General features: G+C 39.6%; 1 protein-coding gene across 1 annotated transcript in view; it reads left to right on the top strand.

The window, feature by feature from the left end:
* NUDT3 (nudix hydrolase 3) overlaps positions 1–23,614 on the top strand; it is an 89,021-nt gene extending 65,407 nt beyond the window's left edge. Inside the window, exons 3-5 of the mRNA XM_031434900.2 lie at positions 10,881–10,925; positions 12,064–12,148; positions 15,351–23,614. Of these exons, the coding sequence (XP_031290760.2) occupies positions 10,881–10,925; positions 12,064–12,148; positions 15,351–15,529 (309 nt within the window). The 3' untranslated portion in view covers positions 15,530–23,614. The remainder of the gene's footprint in view (positions 1–10,880; positions 10,926–12,063; positions 12,149–15,350) is intronic.
* Positions 23,615–24,083: the final 469 nt, after the last annotated feature.

Genomic DNA, 24,083 nt, shown 5'->3' with positions numbered 1-24,083 from the left:
CTACTCATGTTTTCTTTTTATTTGTATTAGTATGTTATATCTTTCTCCATCCCTTTTCTTTTAATCTACATGTGGTTTTAAATTTGATTTTTTTGTAGACAACATATTATTTTTTGATCCACTCTGATAACCTGTCTTTTAATTGATATGCTTATTAGATCATTGATGTTTAAATTGATTATTGATATAGTTGAATTAATAGCTACCATGTTTGATACTGTTACCTATTTTTTGCCCTTGTTTTGTTCACCCTCCCTTTTTGTCTTCTACCCTTTTTTACCCTTCTCAGACTTTGGTTTGTCTAAGAAAGTCTTTTTCTCCTTCACTTTAAAGGACATCTAGGTTAGTGGTTTTCTCTTTTTAACAAGTTAAGTATTTCACTCCACCACTCTCTTCTTGTTTGCATGGTTTCTGAGGAGAAGTTGGATATAATTCTTAACTTGATTCCTCTATAGGTAAGCTGTTTTTTTCCCTCCTTTAGCTTCTTTCAAAATTTTTTCTTTAACTTTGATTTTTTTTTGCAATTTGAATATGTCTAGCTAGGTGTAACTTTTTGTGCATTTATCCTGGTTGAGCTTCCTAGATCTATTGTTTTTGTGTCTGACATTAATTTGGTGAAATTCTCAGACATTATTGCTTCAAATATTGTTTCTATTCCTTTGTCTGTCTTATTCTGGTTTTCCCATTATACAGCATTACGCCTTTTATAGTTATCTCACAGTTCTTGGATATTCTGTTCTGTGTAGGTTTCTTCCCCTAATATTTTTTTGTTTGCATTTCAGTTTTGAAAGTTTCTATTGACATATCCTCAGGTTCGAGGTTTCTTTTCTTTGTCTGATCTACTAGTGAGCCTGTCAGTGGTATTCTTCTTTTCTGTTAACAGTGTGTTTGATCTATAGCATTACTTTTTTATTCATTTTTAGAATTTCTGTGTCTCTGCTTATATTACCCACTGGTTTTTACTTTTCCCATTAGAATCCTTAGCATATTAATCATGGTTGTTTTTTCATGGTCTGATAACTTCAACGTCCCTACCATATCTGAGCCTGGCTCTGATGCTTTTCTGTGTCTTCAAAATGTGTGTTTTCTTCTTTGTAAGACTAATTTTTTTGTTGAAAGCTAAACATGATATACTGGATAATAAGGACTTCTGGTAAATACACCTTTAGTAATATGGTGGTAAGGTGTGCATTCTGTAGTCTGATGATTAGGTCTCAGTCTTTTTTAGTGAGCCTATCCCCCTGGCCTGTGAACTTCACAAGTGCTTCTCAGTATTTCCAGCTCCTTCCCACTGACTCCCACTTAATGTGGAACAGGATGGCTGTGGGGCTGGAATTGGGTATTTCCCTTCCCCCAGGTTGGCTAGACTCAGACAAAACTCTAATAGGTTAGGCTCTTATAAAATAGTTGGCTATTAGAAGGCAGGGCTTGTTAAGGATAGAATGTTCTGGAGTATTTCTAAATGAATATTTTTCACCTCTCCAGAAGCAGGAGGGGATTTTTCTCCAGTATTCACTGTGAAAACCTGGGTAGAGCTCCTGGAGGTAAAATACACAAAAGTGTGGTGGTCCCCCCCCCCAAAGTTTTTAACTCTCAGAAATTCCAATGATTCATCAGTTACAGTTTAGGTTTCTTTTCCCACCTCATCCCACACCCCCCAACTCCCTTCCCTTGGTGGTTTCTGCTCCGGTAAGTTGTGATTCTCTGATCTGGCTAACTGTCTTTCCAATTTAGAGGGCAGTGGTTTGCCCTGTGACTTCACTTTTCTGATGAATCTAAGAAGAGTTGTTATTTTTTCAGTTTGTTCAGCTTTTCATTCATTGTTATGACAGAGTGGGAACTTCTAAGCTCCTTACATGCTGGACCAGAAACTAGAATCTCTTTTACTTTAAATAACACATTTGAACAAGTATTTATTTTTTCCAGCCAAACAAAACAATCTACTTACACACACCCCTACCCCAATCTAAAATATAGAAACGAGTATCTTCTTACTGCCCAACTCTCATTTTGTTTCAGTTTGTATCTTTAGGTGTAGGTTATCATTATGATTAAGATACTGTTCTTAAAGATACAAAAAGTTGTCATTTGTTATATTGACAACAGCCATATTTAAGGCCAATAATTTTATTGCTTTCATTAATCTCAGCTATTTCCCCCCCCAATGTATTCCTGTTTCTTGTGTGCTTTTTTTTCTCATTCATTATTGGTTGACTATAATAGAGTGGATAATTATTTATAAGAAAAGTACAGAGAATCATTACATGTTTTAAAAAATGTTTTTCTTCACACATGAATGATTTACATAAGACCCCTTGAACAGTTCTTTTCTTCAGAACTCTTAACTTCAGGCATTCCTTAAGTAATTCCCTAAGGAAAAATACACAGTAGGTAATATCTTATTTCTTGCCTCACACTTTCATTCTCACTGAAGTTTTTGCTAAATAGAATTTTTTATTGAAAATCATTTTCCCTTAAAATTAAGAGTATTATTGTCAATGTTGTTGTAGTTAGTAAGTCTCATACTGGTTTAGTTCTCATTCCTCTGGAGATAACCTATTTTCTATCCCTTTATCCCTGGGGTTTTGAAACTTCTCAGTGGTTTGTCTGTAATTGCTGTTGATTAGATATTAGGCCCTCTAGATTGAGCCTTTATTCTTATTCTTTCCTGGTCATATTTTTCATCTCTTTGTTTTCTATATTTTGGGAAGTTTCATTGACTTCTAACCCTTCTAATCAGTGTTTTATTTCAACAGTCATACTTTCAAGGTCTAAGACACCATTTTTATTGTTGTTTGCTTTTACTACATTTCACTCTTCTTTAGGATGCCATAGCTTCTGGAATTTCTTTAAAGAATAATTTCCCCAAGTTTTCTTCTGTTTCCTTGAATTTTCCTTTTAATCAGAGCCAGTTTTCATTTGCCTATTTTGATCTTTCCTTGGATGTTAGAGTCAGGCAGCAGTAGCACTGAGTGGGAGCTCTGTGTAAATGGGCGGGTGTATAGAGTGACTGGGAGGAAGTGGAGCAGTTGTGCTAGGGGCTTTCTAAAAGAGTGTCACAATAGGAGAACTTTATTCTGGGAGTGCTGATAGATGTATAAGCTACAGTAGTTCCTCCCAGTTTTTCTGTTTTTCTGCTTTCTTTAGAGCCCTCAGAGTTGTCTGGGTGATAGGTGACTGGGCCCAGACCATTCTCCGTGTTGGGGCGTAGTTGTTTAGTATTTAGACCTGTGCCTTTCAGGACCCCGTCTCACTTCCACTCTGTGTTCCTGCCATATTCTGTCCTGGAACCTCTCCAGAACCTGGAAGCTGAGCTGGCTTCTCTTGCCTTTCTTCATCTTTCAACCCTCATTCATCACTTTGCATCTTCTTGGAATTTTTTTTGAAATCTCCTTCCTCCAATAGTTCCTTTCCAATCTTATTGCTCTACTTTCAATTTAATAAGGTCTTAGGAAAAAGAAGATGTAATATGCTTAGTCAGTCTACCACTATAGGCATACCCCAGAGCTACTGTGGGTTCAGTTCCAGACCATACAATAAAGCAGATATCACAATAGAGCAAGTCACACAAATTTTTTGGTTTTCCAGGTCATGTAAAAGTTTACACTATACTGTAGTCTGTTAATTGTGCAGTGGCATTGTGTCTAAAAAAACAATATACATTAATGTTAAAATACTTTATTGCTAAAAGATGCTGAACCTTCAGCAAGTTGTAGAAGTATCATCGAAGATCACCATGACAAATATAATAATAATGGGAAAGTTTGAAATATTTCAAGAAATTACCAAAGTGTGACACAGAAACACAAAGAGCAAATGCTGTGGGAAAAATGGCACTGATACACTTGCTCAATGCAGATTTGCAACAAAATCTTCAATTTGTAAAGAGAATGCAATATCTGCAAAGTGTGATAAAACAATATACCAGTACATTAAAATTTTTTTTTAATTTTTAGAATCAGATCTCCTCCCTTTTCCTTTGACTCTGCAGTAATACTATAAATGTTTTTATTTCTTCAGGCTAATCATCTAAGATACTAAACAGAAATATCTTACTTTCAATAGATATATCTCCCCTCAAAAAGATTACCAGTGGGTCACAGTTTTGTAAATTCAATCATCTTTATTTATGATTTATCTTAAACATTAGTAACTTTTTTTAAAAAATCACACTTTAGTCAAGGAATTGATATTTTATTTATTATTTATTGTTTATTATTCATTTTAAACTTGCTAGGAGAACCTAATTTAAAGGTTAGCTATTTTTCTGCAAATAACTACTCCTTAATTATCTTTCATCCATTGTTTTTAAAAATTGGAATAAAAAGATACCTTTTTACTCAATTTATCTGTCTACATTATCACACATAACTGAATGCTACCCACTGATGAATAGTTAATTCAGTGGTTTAGTGTAGAGATTAGAATCTGCCCAGTTAGAGAATATAGTACTGCATTTGAGCTAGTTTGTGTTGAAACCCTGAATAGAGACTGAATTACTGGGATAGGAGCCAGTTGCCTTCTGCTAAATGAATTGAGTCCAGATGACTCTTCCAAAACAGTTGTATTTGCTTTCGCATCCAGCTCCACATTCCAGGAAAGGAGTTTTAGTCATTAGGAAGTATATTCTGTTGACTCCAGTACAATTCACAATGGCTTCAGCAAATACTAAATGTAGTCCTTGCCTCTGGAGACTCCTCAGTATTTAAACTACCAACAGTCAGTGGCCCTGGTTAGGTTTAATTTATCTGGCTGAGGTGCCACTTAACAGTTTCCTCTTAATTCACTGAGTTTACAAATGCAAACTGCCTAGTGTAGAGCTCACTACACAGGAAGTAAATTTAAGGATTCTCATTCTAACTCATCTTGAAGGGACCCCATGTGGCTCAATATAAAGCTAAGTTTCCAGGTTAAATCACAGTAAATGTAACTTGATTACACTTAGTTACACTTAGTAATTAATAGACACATACTTGGGTTAAAAAGGAAATAAAACGCCATTTGTTGTCTTCAAACACAGCACTACTGAATGATTAAAACTGGAGGGCTGGAAAAAGATGTATCAGGCAAATACTAACCAAAAGAAAACTGAGATAGTAATTGTAATATCAGGCAAGATAGAATTTAGGTGAAAAACATCAAAGGGATAAGAGGGACATTTAACATTGATAAAAGGAACAATCTAAGACAGTATAGCAGTCATGAACTTGTGTGCACCTAGCACACTCTTCATCTACATAAAGCAAAAAAAGCTGGGGAAAAGCTGACAAATCTACAGCTATATTGAAGACTTTAAACATCTTATTTAGAAATTGATAGAAAAAGCGACAGAAAAGGATTAACACAATTAGCAAGTTTGATCACATAGCTAAATTGAAGGATAACTTTGCATCCAACAAAGAATATATAAAATTTTCAAGCACACATGAAAGAATTATAAAAAGTACCCCTATATGAAGCCATAAAGGAGGTATTAAAAATCCCAGAGCATCATTAGAAACCAACAATAGGGCCAGCTTTACACAGAGAGAGACATGCTTGGAAACAGAAAAAAATGATCTAAGTAATCCTTGAATTAAAGCACAAATCACAATAAAAAACAGTAAGCAAATAGAGCTGAACAATTATGAAAACACTCCATATCATGACTTACAGGATGCAACCATTCACTTCTTTGAGCCCTAGATGATTTTATTAGAAAGCAGGTAGACGTGGACTTAACACTGGCTTCTCATCTACTTCCATCTGTCTTCACTGTGATTCTTTCCTTCTATAATTGGTAAATCTGGTGGCTACAGAAAGTTATGTATATAGAAGACCATATATTTTTGTTCATGGGTTTCCTCATATAGACACTTGCATTAGAGTTGCTCCCCTGAGTTCCTTTTGGGCCTAGGCTTATTGCTTTAATAGAGAAAGGTTTTATACTACAGCTCCCTTGAATGTTCAGAATTTTTGTTTTGGGATGTACAGTCTTCCTCAAAAAGCTGCCCTTTAAATCGAAGTATCAGGAAGCTTTCAGATACCGCTAGCAGCACACCTGACAAAGTGGCTTTAACAGCACTGGTTCTTTTTCTCACATAGGAAGTCAGAGATTGGCTGTTACCCTGTTGCTTCAGCAGCTCAGCAGTCAGGACTTTGGTTCAGCTTCTCACTGATTCTCTTGGCCTTCCCCTGACAATCACAAGATGACTGTAGCAGCTCCAAGTTTCAGGTCCCCACCTGACAAGCAAGGAGGTATAGGGTTTCTTTTTGTACAGCTCTTCTTAATCATGGTGGGAAATCTTTCCGGAAGCCTCAGAGAGACATCCTCTCAGCCATTGACCCAGAATTGGGTTTTACTGGTAGCAAGGAGGAAGGGAGAATGCTTGTGAGCTAGATAGCTATCATTGTCTGCCAGTGTCCACCCTAGAGTGAAAAACAAGTTTCAGAAGGTGATGATCCACTTTGTGCCCGTCCAAACTAAGCAACAAAGCTAGGGTTCTTTGTGGTGGGAGGTCATTTTAGGGGCAGTCTCAAAGGCCCATCACATCAGTGCCTCTGCCTGGGCCTCAGGTATGCACCCTGGGAGACTGCTAGAGAGAAAGAGGGGACACAGGAGTCTCCCTGGTCAGTCCACCCTTTCCAGATAAATACTTCCAATCTCATTAAACACCCCAAAAGGAAAAGAGACATTTGTGTTTTTTCCTTTTTAAAAAGTAGGCAATTGCTTAGATAATTTTTGTTAACTAGACCTCAAGTGTTAGAATTGCTGTTGTATACTTTGAAGTTCAAGAAAGCACTTACCTACATATGGTTGAATAACGAAGGGCAGTAGATATTCTATTTGGAATTCTTACTACCAGCTAAGATGGGCTTTTAAATAAAGACCCCTCTGGATTAGAGACCTTTGACGTATAGATTGAAATCATAACTGCTTTCATAGGATTTTGAGAAAAACAAGTCTATAGCAGCACCCTGACTGGACCAAACTGACATGTACCCTGCCCGAATCAAATCTTATCCCCAAACGTCTGAGCCAGATGTCTGTCTGTCAAATGTGACCCTGACACCTACCCTGACCTGTGTGCAAGAATCATGTGAGAGATAAAAATATCTCTCTCCAGTTGCTTGTGGCAGCATTTGAGAGCTTGGAGGTGAAAGTTGGACTGTGAAAGGTTGGGGAAAAGTTAAATAGTTACAATGAACTCTGTCTTGGAGGATCTTTGCCTGTGAGGAATCTTTCTCTTATCACTATGACTTTAAAGAACTGAAATTCTTTCTTACTAAAGAGGAGCCTCCTCCTAAGAAAAATGCTAAAGCCCAGTTTTAAATCCTGATAAATACAGGAATATTTCTTTACTTTTTATCATAATCAATCATTGGTAGGATCACCTTAGATAGAATTTCCCAAGTAGATCCTCCAAGTATTAAAATAAAATTTGAAGGAAAATTAAGGAATAGATAAAGCTATTACTGATTGGAAGTGATTAATTAGATTAATAGAAGTGAAAATAAGTGCCACTAAATTTCACTGTACAGATGGCAGCATTATTTGATTTACACTAAACTATAAAAATGCATCTATTTCATTAAGAAAAATGCTTTTATGTTTTTCCTAACTGCCTCTGACATAGAGTAAATCATGTATGTTAGTGTTGAATACAGAAGTTACTAAAACTAAAAGTTTTAAGTAAGTTATATTGTGTTGCCATAATATTATTAAGTTGATTTGTGCCCTTAAAATGTGGAGATTGTTTCCTTTTCTGCACTTTTGGTTTAGGGAGAAAAAAATATTGGACAGTGACTGCTAAGGAGAACTCTTTATCCACTTAGCAGAAGAGAAGTATGAATGATGTCTTCTGTGAACCTCTATGAATCTTTCCTTGTGCTGCCCCTGACCTCTCCCAACACCCCCACCCCTGGCCTCCTGCTTTCGAAGCCTGATAGCTCTACTCCCAGACTCTGTCAGTGGAGGCCTGTGGCAGAAGCACAGGTGACACATCTCAGGAGCTAATCTGAGCATGTTTGGGCTGCCTAGGATCAGAGTATGGAGTTGACTTTCCAGATGAGGATAGCCTGCCAGCTCAACCCACTTGTTTAGGCAACTTCATTGATTAATTCATGAAATACAGTCTAGCTAGTCTTAGGTGGCTGTGAAGTGCAATTATTTCTAAAAATGTAAAAAAGCAATTTAAATAAGAAAAGGTATTTTCCTTTCAGGTAGACCAAAAGCCACGCGGGGAAAAGAATGGGGAAAGAAACAGGCATGTTGGTGAGAGAAAGTAAAAGAATTCCTTAACATTCAGAGATGAGCTGTGGAGGTCAAGAAAGTAAAGTGATTGAGTTAAGGGGGAGAGTGGTCAGACTGGTGAGGAACTGTGCTGAGTTTCTTTGGCAAGCTGGTTTTATGGGGTGAAAAAAATGAATGGACATAATATTCATTGGGGAGGGGGTGGTTTGGGATTGTATGTCCTGATTTTCATGCCAGCTCCACCTTCCCAAGGGGAGGAGGAATTTTTGTCCTTATTTAGTCTTGATCGGAAGTGTCATGGTGTTGGTGCATGATGCATATTTCTTACCTGCAAGGCTAATTTTATTGTAATGAGGGCATAATGAGCAAAATGTGAGAGATTCCTGCCTTATCCCACCTTTCTTTGTCTGCCTCCAGGACAGTTGTCAACCCAAAATGTGTGGTTTCTTATCAGCCTGGAGGTTCCTGCTTTTCTTTGCCTGCTCAAGGACACCCCACCACCACTACCCCCACCATTGTTCACAAGATATATGGTTTCCTACCATTTGGCCGGTGCCCCCTTTTCTTTGCCCATGTGTAGCTATCTGTCTGCTCTAACAGTTAAAATAGAAGATCTGAGAAACTTTAGATTAGAAAAAGTTAAAGCACACAGAAGCTTAAATCTCTTACTCTTTTGTAAAAATGAAGACTTACATGCCACTTGCTCTTTCATTTGAGTTATGCTATATTGTTTTGCGTTTATCCAGAGAAGCATAATACATGGAGAATATAAATTATTTTACTTAAGATATGTCTATATATTCCTATATAGACCTAGGTAGAAAATCAAAGGAATATGTAGTTTTCAGAATATAAAATAATATATACTTTCAAATAATCTTACCATTAAAAAAAAGAATTCCTTGATGGATAGTTAGCAAAAAATTTCAAAATATAGCTCATCCAAGAATCTAGACCTTTAAATTGGCTTTTATTGTTTCTATTCTTAAATATCTCTAAAGAACTTTTGGAGTACTTATTTAAAATTTTTGTTCATTCTGTACAGACTTACTGAGTACCTGCTATCTTTGGAAAGTATATTTGCCTTAATTTTTAATTTATTATATAAAATAACATGGCAGTAGTAACAGGAAAAAAGTTACCACAGTCCCAGGTATTTCCAGGGAAATCCTTCCCTTACCTCTCACCCCTTCTGCTCCTAGCAGAGATAGATAAAAAAGTCAAAAGCTAAAAAAAGACATAACCTGACTCAGAAGCAAGGTGGATGCCTCCATAGATCAGAAATAGAGCAGAATTACAGAACAGGATGGGAAAATTGCAGCCTGTGTGTCCTTGGGTGGCTGATGGTTGGAGCCCTTGGATTAAGGGGGAGGCCAAGTGCTCAATGGAAAAGACACCAACAGCTGAGACTTTTAGAAAGACATGGGTCTAGGTCGGGAAAAGACATAGATGCGGTGGACAGTAAAGGATGGGGCCAAGGCATCTTCTGATTCCAGGGCCCATCTGCAGTATTCCCTATATTACCTTGGGACAGGAACCCTGAATTATGGCTTTAAGACCTGGCTCTAGCAAACATGGTAATGGCAGCATCACAAGTAAGCTCTTCACCAATTGGAATGTGAATTTACTTTAGGTGAAATGAATTTTATAGCATGGTCTGACAGATAACTTAAATATCTTCAGGATGTTCAAAAAGTAAACAGAGGAATAATTTCTATTTTTTTATTCTTATTTTTTATTGAAGTGTAGTTTATTTACAGTGTTAGAATAGCTTCATTTTTAAAAGAACAAAAAACCATGGAAACAAAGATGTACATAATGGAAACAGATGGATATGTAAAGAACAAATAAAAATGAGCAATATCAGATAAATAATGGACTAGAAATAGATAACTCTAGCCTGGATATGGTTGAAAAGAAAATTAGTAAATTGGAATAGAGTGAAAATTTCACCTGTAATGCACCAGAAAGACACAGATCTTAAAAAAAAATAAAAAAAAAATTACCAAAGGGCTAATGGGAGATACAGACTATATACTACAAAGACCTAACCACTGTAAAAAGTTGCCCCCTCCCCATCATTCTCTGTCGATCACGTGCTCTGTGCATTTCTTTTTATATTTATGTTTTGTTGACTGATGCTTTACTGAGCTCGTGCAGGGTGCTGAGCTCTGATCTGGGCATACTGTGTACAGAGAGCCAAGAACAAGTCAGATAAGGATCGCCTGGCTCTCATGGACCTTGTGGTCTAGGCTATTCATCACTCTACCTCTGGCATCTACACAGTTATCTGGCTCAAATTTGGTGTTCAGTGTAATTGGTTGAATGGGTAAATGAGTGAGGTAATTCATACCTCAAAATACCTTTAGTATAACTATGGCCTTGATTATCTTGCTCTGTTTAGCCAGTTTTGCAGTGGTGAGAGAGACAGGGAGGAGATGAGAAGAATCCTCCCTCCCTAGAGTATACTCTGCTGTTGTCGGTCTGTGACACAGAGGAAACACTGGTAGGACCCTCACGGGCCTGGAGTCCGCCTGAGCTGTGTCCGTTTGTTTATTTCTGTTTTACAAATTGCCCAAGAAGATTCAGAATAACACCAGCAATGTAAGCAATATTAACGTGTGATTTTTTCTTTTTTACTCTTCAGGCTGGAGTAAAAGGGACATTGGGAAGATTAGTTGGAATTTTTGAGGTAAGCCTGTTAAAATCTTTGGTGCAATTGGTATCATATTAATAACCACATATACCTTTATCTTAGTCCATTCAGGCTGATGTAACAAAATAGCATAAACAGTAGAAATTGATTTCTCATAGTGGCTTATACACAGTAGAAATTGATTTCTCAAAGTTCAAGAAGCTAGAAATTCCGAGATCAAGGCGCCAGCGGATTCATTGTCTGCTTAGGACCCACTTCCTGGTTCATAGACAGCTGTTTCTCTCTGTTTTCTCACCTGGCAGAACAGGGAATGTCTCTGGGGCTTTTTTATAGGGGCACTGATTCCATTCATGAGGGTCTTCTGTCATAACCCAGTCACCTCCCTAAGGCCCCACCTCCTAACACCATTACCTTGGGGATAAGGATTTCAACATATGAATTTTGGGAAGACGTATGCATTGTCCACTGCAGTCTTAATCTAGGAAAGATGCCATCTTTGTTTCACTTTGTTTTCAAAACAGTGCAGTGTCAGCAGAGAATAACGCACTTTCTTTTTTAAAATCCCATGATCTCAAACAACTAGAATTATTTTTAAGAATTGCTTTTCCCATCCTTGCCTCTCTTCCTCTTCTCCAAAAATGTGAGGAGGCATAGACAAGTATAGAGGAGACAGATGGAAAATAGAAGATAAGTAGCTATAGCAAAAGAGAGAAGCAAGGACATAGGCTGGAGTTGAGATTTGAGAAAGAAGAAATGAGGGAATGAAGATGAGCAGGGTTAGTAGGAGAGGGGGAGATGTGTGACATAATCAGCTTACTTGCATTGATGGAGCCCCTGCCCATCCAGTCTCTTCCGTTCTGATGTTCTAGCAAGTTAAATTTACTTTGGTGCCTTTTTCTCAAGGGGTCCTGAATCCATCTCTCAGTATTCCTGAGAAGTTGCACTTCAGGGAAGAAGGAAAAAAGAGAGTGGTGAAGAGCACACCCTCAAATTCAAGTGTGGCATATTTTAAATAGGCCAGCTGGCATTATTTCATATCTGATTGTAGGACAATAAAAAGTAAAAGGAATCCTTGTGTCTGAGCTCTCTGGACTTATGCATAAGAGTGTGTTTCATTTATGTAACCTCAGCTCTGTAAGGAAAAACCCTTTACCCTTCTCTCTCTGCCCTTCAGAACCAGGAGAGGAAGCACAGAACGTATGTCTATGTGCTCATTGTCACGGAAGTGCTGGAAGACTGGGAAGACTCAGTTAACATTGGTAAGTCGGCCCCTGATAGCCTCCAAAGAGCTCCTCACACCAGCCCTTGCCATGCCATAGGTCATTACCCAGAACCACAAACAGGAGCCTGATAAAAGAAATAACAGGGGAAGGGTGTAGCTCAAGCAGTAGAGTGCATGCTTGGCATGCACGAGATCCTGGGTTCAATCCCTGGCACCTCCTCTAAAAATAAATAAGTAAACTTAATTACCTTCCCCGCCTAAATAAATAAACAAACAAACAAACAAAACAAAACAAAACAAAACAAGAAATAACAGAAGGATGTGTTTAAACGGGCATGTCCATTTTTGAATTTGTGAAAGGTAGTATTTTGAAATGTTTAAAAGGAAGCCAAAGTTGGGTTGTACAAAGTCAACAGTTAGAAACATGGCTCATAAAAATAAAGCATGTTGTTTCTAAAACCAAATTAGATCCTTCTGAGCAGATAATTGATGAAGGCCTCCACAATGCGAGGCCTGCTGCTGGCAGCAAATCCCAGACGAGAACAAGACCTTGGCTGTTCCTTGTGATGCATATTCATATTGTTGGAGAAAACTGTTGGTTTGATGATGTGAGCCCCTCTCTCCAGAGTCATACAGTAGGTTCAGAGTAGTGAGAGTAGTTTCCAGTTATATTCATGTAACCCTTCGGGTACACCCAGCTTTCTCCTAAGGAATGGTTTCCTTTGATCTCAGATCATTATTGTGTGTATATCTTTTGAGCTAAAAATTGAGGTGATTAATGGTTGGCTCATGGTCTAATCTTTTAGCTCTGAAGGAAAGTATATTCTAGAAAAGTGTAATACTAATTTCTACTATAAATTGACAAACCAATAAAATTCACTTGCCAAACCCTCTCCCTTTATTGCTAGTATGTGCTTTGCCACCATGCCCATCACATTGTTGATCTGGATATTTCATAGCCCTTCAGCTTTTAATTGCTTTGTATTTAGTAAGAATGCAATAAGCTTAAGTATAGATAATTCATCTGGGATGGGATGTATTAACAATAGATTCCTTGACAGCCAATGCTGGGGCCTGAAAAAGAGAGAGATCAGTGTGATGAGGCCCTGTCCTCAAAGTACACTGTCGGATGGGGGTCACACACTTGTAATACTGATTTTAAGGTACAATTACTATACTAATATCCAAATAAGCCTTGTACTACCACTTCTGAGAATTGACCCTAATGAAATGATCTAAAATATGGGGAATAAGTTTATAAGCCTTCCTTCAGATGAGCCTTCATCAGATGAAAAATTGGGTCTTGAATGTACAACTCAGCAAATGATAAGGTCCATTCATCTGATGGAATGTTGTGCAGCTGTTACACATACGCATTTGAAAGCTATATACCATGGGAAAGTGATTATGAAACTGTGTTAGTGAATGAAAACAGGGTATAAGATTAGATATACGCTAATTAGAGCTACATTCAAATAGAAATTTGAAATGAAAACAAAGATGAGGTACTGGTTTTCACCTTAAGAACTGGCAATGATAAAAAATCATTAACAGTACTGGCAGGAGTGTGGTGAGGCCAGCATCCTGACACACACAAGCAGGACTGGGGATCGGTACAGCCTTTCCGGAAAGCACTTTGACAGTATATATCACAAGCTCTGTAGAGTTCAAATGTTCTTTCTTATCATCTCAGTTCTAAGGATCTTTCCCTGAGAGTTTAAAAAAAAAAGATTTTTTGAATTGTAGCATTATTTATAATAAATAAATTTCAGACTAGTGATGTCTAATGATAGGGAAATTGTTAAATAAATGACATTACATCCATGCTAGATATTATGATGTAATAATGCAGCTATTAAATGGCATACTTTTTACAGCAGAGAAGAGTGCTTAAGAAACAATGTGAGGTAGAAAAGAAGCAATAACAACAACAATAATAATAATAATAATAAAAAAGCAACTCTTACAGCATGTACTCTGTACCAGCTATTGTTCAAATGCTTTACACATTAACCCTCACAACAGACTTGTGAGATAGGTACTATTTATTATCTCTATTTTATAGATGAGGAAAGTGGGGCACAGAGAGGTTCAGTAACTTGCCCAAAGCTTCACAGCTCATTAGAGCCAGTGATATGATTGGAGCCCAGCATATTAGCTTCAGTGTCCATGTTCATAAGAACAACACTTCATCGGAGCCTCTGAGGATTCAGAGCACCTTAAAGCATGATCATAATTACAGTTGTTCAATTACTGTGTCTTTGCAAATAAGACGAAAGAAAAGCAAATGCAGTAAGGTATTGAGAGTGGTTATTTCTGGTTTATAAGATTATGGGTAATTATCTTATTCTTTATGCTTTCTTCCGTTTTCCCAATTTTAGCCCAATGATCTTTTGTTACTTTTGTAAGAAAAAAAAATAAAGGATTTTAAAACATGCATTTGAAAAAAAAATTAAGATACACTGAAAAGTTAATAGTAATTGTGTTGGGATTATTTTTTCCTCTTTTTTCTTTTCTTTTCTTTTTTTTTTTTTCTTTAATGAAGGTACTGGGGGATTGAACCCAGGACCTTGTGCATGCTAAGCATGTGCTCTACCACTGAGCTATACCACCCCCTCTTCTTTTTTAAAAAATATATTTTCTTTTTTGTAGCTATGTCACTCTTACACAAATTTTTTGAAATAAATAACTGATTACAAGTCAGCCATCCTGGCAGTTCTGGAAGCTGATGCTCATGTTGATTTTTGTAGGAGATGGGGGTGCTGGCGGGGCCTCAGGCACTTATGGACAAGCCAAGGAAGGCCCAGAGGCCCAGGAGCTCAAGAGGAAACCACTAGAAATGGTTTTCCTTGGAGGACAGGTTTCATACAATTATTATCAGCTCTTCAGTTTTCTTATTTCTTACCTATTTTCTGCATTAGGCAGTTGTGTAGTATTTTAAGCATATAAGCTGCTTGTATTACCCCTGTAAGAAAAGAAAACAAGAAAAAATATAATACATCTTTTTTTGATTTTGGTAACCATGATGATCACTTTCTAATGTATAGAAATAGGGAATCACTATGTTGTGCACCTGAAACTAACATAGTGTAGGTTAATTGTACTTCAGTTTTAAAAAGAAAAATATTGATAACTGTTGCTTCCATGTTTTTTCCTACATTTCCTCAAAAAGTTATAAGATCAGAAGCCTTCCATTGCTTCCTTTTTGTACTGATTTCTTTTTCTCCCTGCGTCCACAGGAAGGAAGAGGGAATGGTTTAAAATAGAGGATGCCATCAAAGTGCTGCAGTATCACAAACCAGTGCAGGCGTCATATTTTGAAACGTTGAGGCAAGGCTACTCAGCCAACAATGGCACCCCGGTTGTGGCCACCACATACTCAGTTTCTGCTCAGAGCTCAATGCCAGGCATCAGATGACTGAAGACTTCCTGTAAGAGAAATGGAAATTGGAAACTAGACTGAAGTGCAGATCTTCCCTCTCACCCTTGCTCTTTTCACCTCTCCTCACAGGCCTCCTCTTTCAAATAAGGCATGATGGGCAGCAGAGAAAGGGCTTATTGATATTGTTGCTGTTTGGTGTTAAGTGATGGGGCTTTTTTTTTTTCTCTTTTTATTGAGGGGGTGGGGGTTGGGTATGTAATTTGTAAGTACTTTTGTGCATGATCTGTCTCTCCCTTTTCACACCCCTAAAAGTCTCTGAAGAGGCAAACAGCCTTTCCTCTGCCTTGGATTCTGAAGTGTCCCTGTTTGTCTCATCCCAGTCCTGGCCAGATATTTTTCTTTGATTTTTAATTTTTTTTATTAAAAGATACCAATATGAGATGAAATCTTTCAAGAACTTGTATAATGTGTGTTAAGTCCAGTAGGTTGGTCACTTTTACTGCAGGACACATTTATCTGCACATTATATACTGGGCATATAATATGTAAATAAATGACTTTTAGAAGAGGAATTTAACCATTTAATTTTTCAAGGTTTTTTGTTGTTGTTGTTGTTGTTATTTTTTTTAATTTGGGGTGTTTCTCAAGTGGAGAGCCTCACAATTTACTTTTTTGTTTTTGATGCTAGTGGCTAGGTAAGTTTCCCTGTCCTCTCTCTTTTCCCCAGTCATTGACTATAGTTATGTAGGGTACGGGAAGAGTTTATTAGCAACCTTCATAGTGCTCCCAGGACTCATGGCCTTCTCTTCTCGAAGCTGTATTTCCATGCCAAGAAAGAAACAGGAAGAAACATATTTTCTTTTTTATTACCAAGCCAGGAGCAAATGGCCTCAGCTCAGATCTGGAGAAACAATGATAGAAATTGAATTCCTCCCTACATGTTGACAATAGGGATTTGAACTGGATTCTTGGGATTATTATCTAAAAAACTGGAGCATCGAGCACTGTTTCTATCCTGCTGGTTTGGAATTTTTTCCGTAATGCTATTTATCGCTGACAACGGCCTTTCTCTTTGTGCGTACATGCCTTACACCGTGCTGAACTGGATATTGTCCTTGTGCTCTGAAGCATCCAACTGTACTTGGCAAGTGCAGCTGTACAGTCCTGTCCCTGTTCTGGGTAACCATGTTAAGTTCCTGAAAAGTACACAGGAGGAAAATTCAGGTGTTTGCTTGTCTTTGTAATGTTACAGCATTTGTAATTGCACCATGGAGCATGCTCAGAAATACTAAATTTGTCTCCCACGGGGATGTGAAAGGTCCATCTTCCGCTGAGAAGTGGTATGGGAGAATGCTTAATCATTTACTAGAACAGCTACGTAATGCATTGGCCCACTGCAAACTGTCTTGTTGGTTTTTGATACAGATTTGATGCTGGCTTCATTTGCCAATTATGTTGTTTAGTTGGGAAGTAAGCAGAAAAGGGTCTTGAGACAGGAGGGGGAGGGTGGGGAGGGGGGCAGCACTGATCAGTCCCTGGCTTGGGACAGGAGTTTGTTGCTATACTCTTAAGTGGCATCTCCTTTGTCAAAGCATAGCCAAGATGTGAAATTAAAATTGTAGTTCTCTTTATTTAAAAATTCTAATAAATACTCAAACTTTGAAAAGCTTTTGCTCTTCCCTCCCTAAAAGAAATGTATGTATCTGGTAGGCCTGTGTCATTTAGTGTTCATTTTGGCTGACATCAGTTGATGAACTTTAATTTTTTACGATCTGTTCTCAGTTTGCATCTTTTCTCCCAGTCTTGAAATACGGAGCCAAAAAGCAGTGCTGGCAGTTTCCTTAGGATACCGTTCTACCTCTGGGAAAGGAATTCTATCCCCAAGCAAGGGTCCCAGTAGATAGAAAGCACCATGGGATTGGAGTCTAAATGCCAACTCACTGCACATGTCCTACTTAAAAACGAACACACTGCTGCTTATTGCCTGGTTTAGAGCATTCCAAGATTCTGTCCAAATAAGTAAAGGGGAAAATTAAATGAATTCAAGCACTAAACGGAATCCCCAAAACACATTCTTCCAAATAAATTCTACCTTTATGACGTGAATTGAAAGTGCTTTGCAGGAAAACAGTCAGTACTTCTGAAATAGGAACTGCAATGTTAGTAGTTTGTGCGTTTTTTAATGAAGATACTTTCACTGGATGAGTGTAACAGTACACTACCCTACCATGTCCAGTTTGGATAGTTGTTGGTGTCTTTGGATCAGGAAAGTGAACTGTGCCAAGAAGTATTTTTCAGTGACATGAATAGATCCTATTAATGCACTTAACTGGGGAGATTGTGCTGATGCTTTCTTAACTGACAAAAGGAGACTTTGTCCAACACCAGAATTGTTGAAACTGGTGCCATGTTCTGTTACACTAGGATTCTGATGAGCTGCAGTTGGTGTTTTTCCCTCCCTGGCGCCATAAACATCATGGCTGTCTTTACTGATGTGTGGTCACAACCCTTTTGTGATAGATTACTCAGATGCAAGGTTGCAGTAACTTTGTATTTCCCCCAAAGAAAGCAAGGAGAAACAAAAGAAAGCACAAAGTTTACCCTACTTGCAGAATATTTCACCGACACTGATTTGCCATTAACTCTGCAAGTATTCGGCTTTTTCAGGCTTGACAGAAACAGGTTCCTGTGTTCATGACAGATATAAAGTCTCTTTCTCACAGTAAATTTGCACGTCTTAGATTCTGGTTGTTACCAGAATGTCCATCAGAATCCACCATACTCAGGATAGAGAAGGATAGCAATGGATTTTTTAAATTAAAATTTGTGTTTTTGGACCAGGACTGTGTGTGTGCGTGCGTGTATGGAAGAGAAAGAGAAGGGCTACCTGGAATCAGCTGTGTTAGATTTTTTGGTAGTCTCTCAGAACAGTTCAGCCCATGAAACAGGAGTCTTGACTTTTCTCATAGCAAACCTAACCAGATGGAAAAGTTAACGAATTGACTGTGTTTTATTTTTACAAGTGTCTGCTGCCCCATCTGCCCTGCATGGAGAGGGTTTCCTCACTGCTGAGTCTGAGCTGAGGCCATCTGGAGAGATCAAAGAGTGTGGGAGGATCACCCCCTCTGAGGCCAAGGAGGGCCTAGAAGGTGGCTTCACAGCAGGATTTCCGCCCTCCACACTGCAATGGAAGTGTGTGGAAAGGGAGGCACTTGAGGCCTTGCTTCCTGCAGCCTCTGGGGAGCAGAATGGGTCACTGCCCTCCGGGAGCGTTTGCGGTTTTGCAAACGTGTTGCCACATAGTCTCTGCCTTCATAGCAGAGAAGTATTTTCTGTTTTGATGTTAGAAGTCAGCCCATGTAAAGTCTCTTAGACTTGCTTAGAAGAAAAAAGTCACCTTTTGTTTTTAGAATTCTAGAAGGAATAGTTCCCCACAGAACTGTGCTTCCTCTTTCTCCTTCCCCTTTCTCTTCTCCACATATGGTGCTCGTTGGGGGCTCTTCCTAAACCTCTTCAACCAGAGGAGTAATCGGTCTTCTCTTGGACCTGGGTGTGTGTTGCACACATTATACTTAACATACTTGTCATTTCCATCTAGTGCTGTGTTAATGCCTTTGTTGGTTTCCCCAGCTGATCTGTTTTTAAAAAACAGCTTAGCCCGAGCCATATGTTTTTAGTTTATAAAAAAGACTTAATAACTACAATGTGATTTTTGCCACAACTGTGTGATTTTTATTTCTGAAATGTTCTCAAAGCCGTCCTACTTGAGAGTAGATTTAGAATTAGAAGAAATACCTGGAAAGCCTCCACAGTGGAATGAATTTTTGCTTTTAAGAGAAGTAAGAGTTAGCTATAATTGATAGTATAGCTTCATCTTTGTCCCAACTGCATTTCAGAAGATAATCCACATCTTTGCAGAAAAGTAGGAGACATGCAAGACAGTCAACTCAGGCAGCTCTGGGGAGAGGAGATTATTTAGCAATGATTAAATAATGTAGATGATTCTTCTAGTTCTTATTCTTGAAGACTCAAGAGAAGTCAGACCTGAGGCCACGCAGTGTGTTCTGCCCAGTTGGGGCGGCATTCTTACCTTCTGAGCCCTGCTGGGATGAAACCTATTTCCCCAAGTCTGTGGGAGACTTCCAGGTTGTGCAGCTATTACTGTTAGTGGCCTCATCCTTGTTCCATCAGGGCACCCACCTCACTTGGAGTAGGTGGGAAAGCATCCCAGAGTCAGCCTCTGTGTTCTGGGGTGAGCCTTGCAGCAGACCGCACTGTCCAGAAAAGCTGTGTTTTCCATGTCGCCCTAGACTTCACCTAAAGCGGTGAGACATTTGAGATTTTCAGATAAATTGTGAACTGCTAAGCACGGCTGCATTCTATAAAAGATACTGCATTGGGTGACTTGAGGTCACCTCAGGTCCTAGGAACCTGGAGATTTTAGGCAGACTCTCCTTTGAAGGCCAAAAGCCTTCCGCCCCTGCCTCTGAAAGGGCAGCTTCACATTTTGACAGTGTTTTTACACTAGCTGATAACCTTTTAGGGGTGTGAGAAGCCTAATCAGGACATCTAAAAAAATACGTCTCTCCCTCAGATTAATCAAATAGTTTGTCCTCCTAACCCTTAAAAATTAATAAAAAGAGAAAGAATCTCATTTGGTGTTGATATGAACTGAGACTAGTAGTCACATGATTTGATTTTATGTGTCTGCAACAGGAAGCTTTCTAAGTGAAAAAGGTGTCTCTCCCCTAAAGCTTTGTTTATAGTGATGATTTGGTGAGCTTGAGCTTGTCTTAGAAAGTGAGACTGTCCACCTGGCAAGGGGAGCATAAAGGGAAGCCACATTAACTCAGAATTCAGCACAGTGGAGGGACTCTGCTGAAGAAGGAGGTGCTTTTGGCTAAAAAAGCAAGATTAATACCTAGAAGGTGGCGAGTCACTGCTTCTGTTCCTCTAGCTATCAGTTGTTTAATTAAATACTCTAGGTCTCCTTTGGTTTACATTCCCAGTTCTTAACCCCAAACAGGGGCCACTAGAACACCAAAAAAGGCATTTAAACCCCTGATACAAAGACAGCAATATTGCCATTTTTCCCAGATTCATCACCATTTGATGTGCCACCCATCGTTTCACCCCCACTGCAGCCAGGCCAGATGTGAAGATTCCCCAAATCGTTGAGTTGGGGAACATAAATTCTGGTTCTGGAACAAATTACCTATTAAATTGCTTACAGTCTGTTTTCTGGGGGGTGCACCTTTCAGGGAGCATTTCAAGAATAAAGTAAAATCACTCTTCTGGGCTTGGGGTCCCAGCCATGTATTTAGATCAAAATCTTAAGTCTTTGGAACTCCTTAGGAAAAAAGCAAGATGCCTCAATCCTGAAGCTGGGCCCTGAGATTGTACTCCCCTCTCTGTAGTGTGGAGTGGAGTGTCCTACCTTCAGGAAATATTTTTTCTAGTGAGATTGCCTATAAATCTCTATGGGAAGTAATACTGATAACGAACCTGTCTCTCTGAATACTTTTGTGCTAAATTGAAAATGTTAACCTAAAGCAGCAATAGATCCATGTAGCCTCATTCACCTTGTCACTGACCCATTGGGAGAAAAAGAAAAAAAAATAGCATTTCAGGGTTAAACCTTGGTCTGTGTCCTCTGTTTGTTGTGGAGAAAATATGTCACTAGTAAGTGATTCAGAGAAGACACCTAGTTTTGGTTACTTGGTTCCAGCTGCATAACAGATAGGAGTTATGTCAGGGACGGTTGAGACTGACACCCAGAACCAGAACAGATGGGGCTGCTCCACATAGAGCCTCCATAGGGGGCAGGCAGGTGGAAGTGAGGTCTTGGAGAGCTTCCGAAGCACTGAGGGGAGGGCAGGACTTAGAAGTCCTTTGCTCAGCGAGCAGGTGGCTTGCATTCCTCTCAAGGATGTGAAGGATTCAGAAGGGAGCAGTAGGCATCTAGGCCATGGTGCGCAGACACAAAACCTGCCCTTTTACCTCCTCCCTCGTGACTGGGGCATTTTTTGCTCAGAATCCAAGGGGACACTCCTCCAAGATCTAATTTGCTTCAGGTATTTTGCTTATTTAGTCTCTGAGCACCTCATGCTTTCACTCACCCTTGGTTGGACATAAATGTGCTGCTCAAAGTGCAAGTTCATGAGTGAGTCAAGGGCCCAGCAGTTACATAGTGTTGCAGTTCATAGTTAGAAGAACAGTTAGTCCACTCTGTTGTAAAAGAGATACAGGATGTGGTGTAGTTTCATAAATGTCTGATCTGTTTTTATTGTTTCATGTTCTGAAAACTTTCAAACTGGTTTATCATCAAAGGAAAGGTTGGTGGTTAGAATAAGTAAAGTATCAGTGTATCTGCCAGTTTGCCATGTGTCTAAGGAAGTTAGGAGCATATGAGGATGTTGGGAGCCATTGTAAAAGTAAAGCAGGTGTCTCCGGCCACCTAAGTGTATCAGAGAGAGGAGATGGAAGCCCATTAGTAGCATCTTTATACTTATTCTTGTGTAAAGAGCCCAGTGTATTTCAGGGTCCTTTCTCCCACCCTGTCCCCTCTTCAGGGTAGGGGATGGGCTCTGAGGAAGCACAAGGCCCTAGTTCTGTTTGCTAAGCTGTAGGGTATGATCTCCAAACAGCAAAAGGCTTATTTGAGGGGTTTCCTCACCATGATCACCTCCACTCCACTCATCTACCATCAGCATCAGAAGGGTTAAAATCCCTGGGGCCATTCCAGTTCTAAAACAGATGAACTAAGGGTGCTTCCTCCCCTGTCGCTAGTGTATCACCCAGGTGCAGTTTCCCTTTGGCCAAGTTCAACAGGTATTTCCAGGGAAACCTTTGGATGGAGGCAAAGTAGCCAAGATGTATTGAGTTTAACTTTTTCTGAGAGACAGAAATCTTTGTCCCTTCCCCCTCATGCCCATACATTTTAACTGAGGCTTAAATGGCCAAGTGTCCAGAACTGGGACAGAGAGCCAGGGGCCCATGCACCAGGGACCAGTACCCTGGGGATCATACAGACTTAAACTAGACAGCTGTGATCCCAGCAGAACTGCTGCTGTCTCCTTCTGTCAGGACCACCCAGAAAAGCAAACAACTTAGCCTTGCCAGGGTTAGGTCACCTAGTCCCTCGATGACCATTCTACAGACTGATAAGGTATCACCTGGTCAGGCAATGTGCTTTGTATTTGTAGAAAGTGGAACAACCAGTGGGATGAGTACACATATCCTTGGAGAAGGTGTTAGAAATAACCCCGAATGAGCTAAAAAAAACTGGGGGATCCGAGGAATGGCGCTTGTGTGGAAGGAGGGTTGGTTGTGGTCCTTTAACCTCTTGGGGCCTGGTGCTGCGTTGTGAAATCAGGGTTTGGAATAATGTTGCCCTTACCCCAATCCAGAAGTGCTCGAGGACTTAGGAACTACCAGCCCACAGGTGCGTGGTCTTGTTTTCCATGTTTTAGTTTCTAAAACAGGCTTGGTTGATATTGCGTGGAAAATCAAGTTTTCCTTCCTGCCCACTTGGAGCCACCTGCCCAGGCCTGGCTTCTTCCCCATTCTCTCCCAGCACTTGTAAGGAAGGCCTTCAGAGTGCTCTTAGGAGCTAAGGGGAGTGGAATTGGTCCAGGGAAGGTGAAAGGACATTGTGTTTTCCTGTGTCCTTTTCTCAAGGAGAAAGTTCTTAGGCTTCCTTCACACCTCTCTTTCCCATGGGTACAGTTGGGTTGTGGAGGAGGGCTGGAAAGAAAACCCAGGTATGGGTCGAAGACATGCACAGAAGATAAGAAAGAGTCCCACTTTCCCCTCTTTAATACAGGGCAGCCACATGTAACCATTCCCCTTACTAAAGCATCCCCTTATGTGGTGCCGGCAACAGAGGACAGACAGACCCCTCTCCTGTAGTCTAGATAGCGCTTTGGTACTCCCCCTAAAGTTCCACCACCCCCATATCTCACTCCTTTTTGTAAAAACAAATGCTTAAACCTGTGAGTGTGCTATTCCTTTCTATATGTTAATCAGTTTCTTTCCACTTGAGCTGTGTGGGAGGGAAGGGCATTGGAATTGTAGGTTGTAATATTGTGCCAACCAATAAAAGCCAATATTTCACACACATCCCTGCTTAATGTCTGGTCTCTTCTTTCTAGAAGTTTTCCTCAAGTCTTTTGCATCTGTTTTTTTTTTTTTAACCCCCACTTTCTGCTGGATTTTTAGGAGTTGCTCCAGAGGTCAAAGGTAGCCCTGTGGAAGATTTGGCTGTTCAGGGAATTCAAAAGAGGAAAGAAGTGGAGAGGCCCAGGAAGGCAATGAGAGTCAGCGTTGTTTCTTCTGGCCAGCACTGCTGCCAGATGCCAGGGAGCCCCTGGCAGACACCAGTGCACAGTGCTGAGGAGGAGGCCTGTCCCTCAGCCAGAGAGGTTTCACTCGGAGCCCCCAGGGGCATGAGGGTACAGATGTGAGCCACACTTAGGACAACAAGAGAACACAATAGGAGGTAGCTTTCCTGTGTGGAAGCAGGAGTTGGGCGTGGTGGAGTCAGGAAGGGCTGGAGCACCATTTTGAAGATGTGCACTGGTGGGAATTG

This window comes from Camelus dromedarius, chromosome 19, assembly GCF_036321535.1.
Source record: "Camelus dromedarius isolate mCamDro1 chromosome 19, mCamDro1.pat, whole genome shotgun sequence".
NCBI classification, from domain to species: Eukaryota; Metazoa; Chordata; class Mammalia; order Artiodactyla; family Camelidae; genus Camelus; species Camelus dromedarius.
The sequence above is the reverse complement of the archived record's forward strand: the minus strand, read 5'-3'. Positions and strand labels throughout refer to the sequence as shown.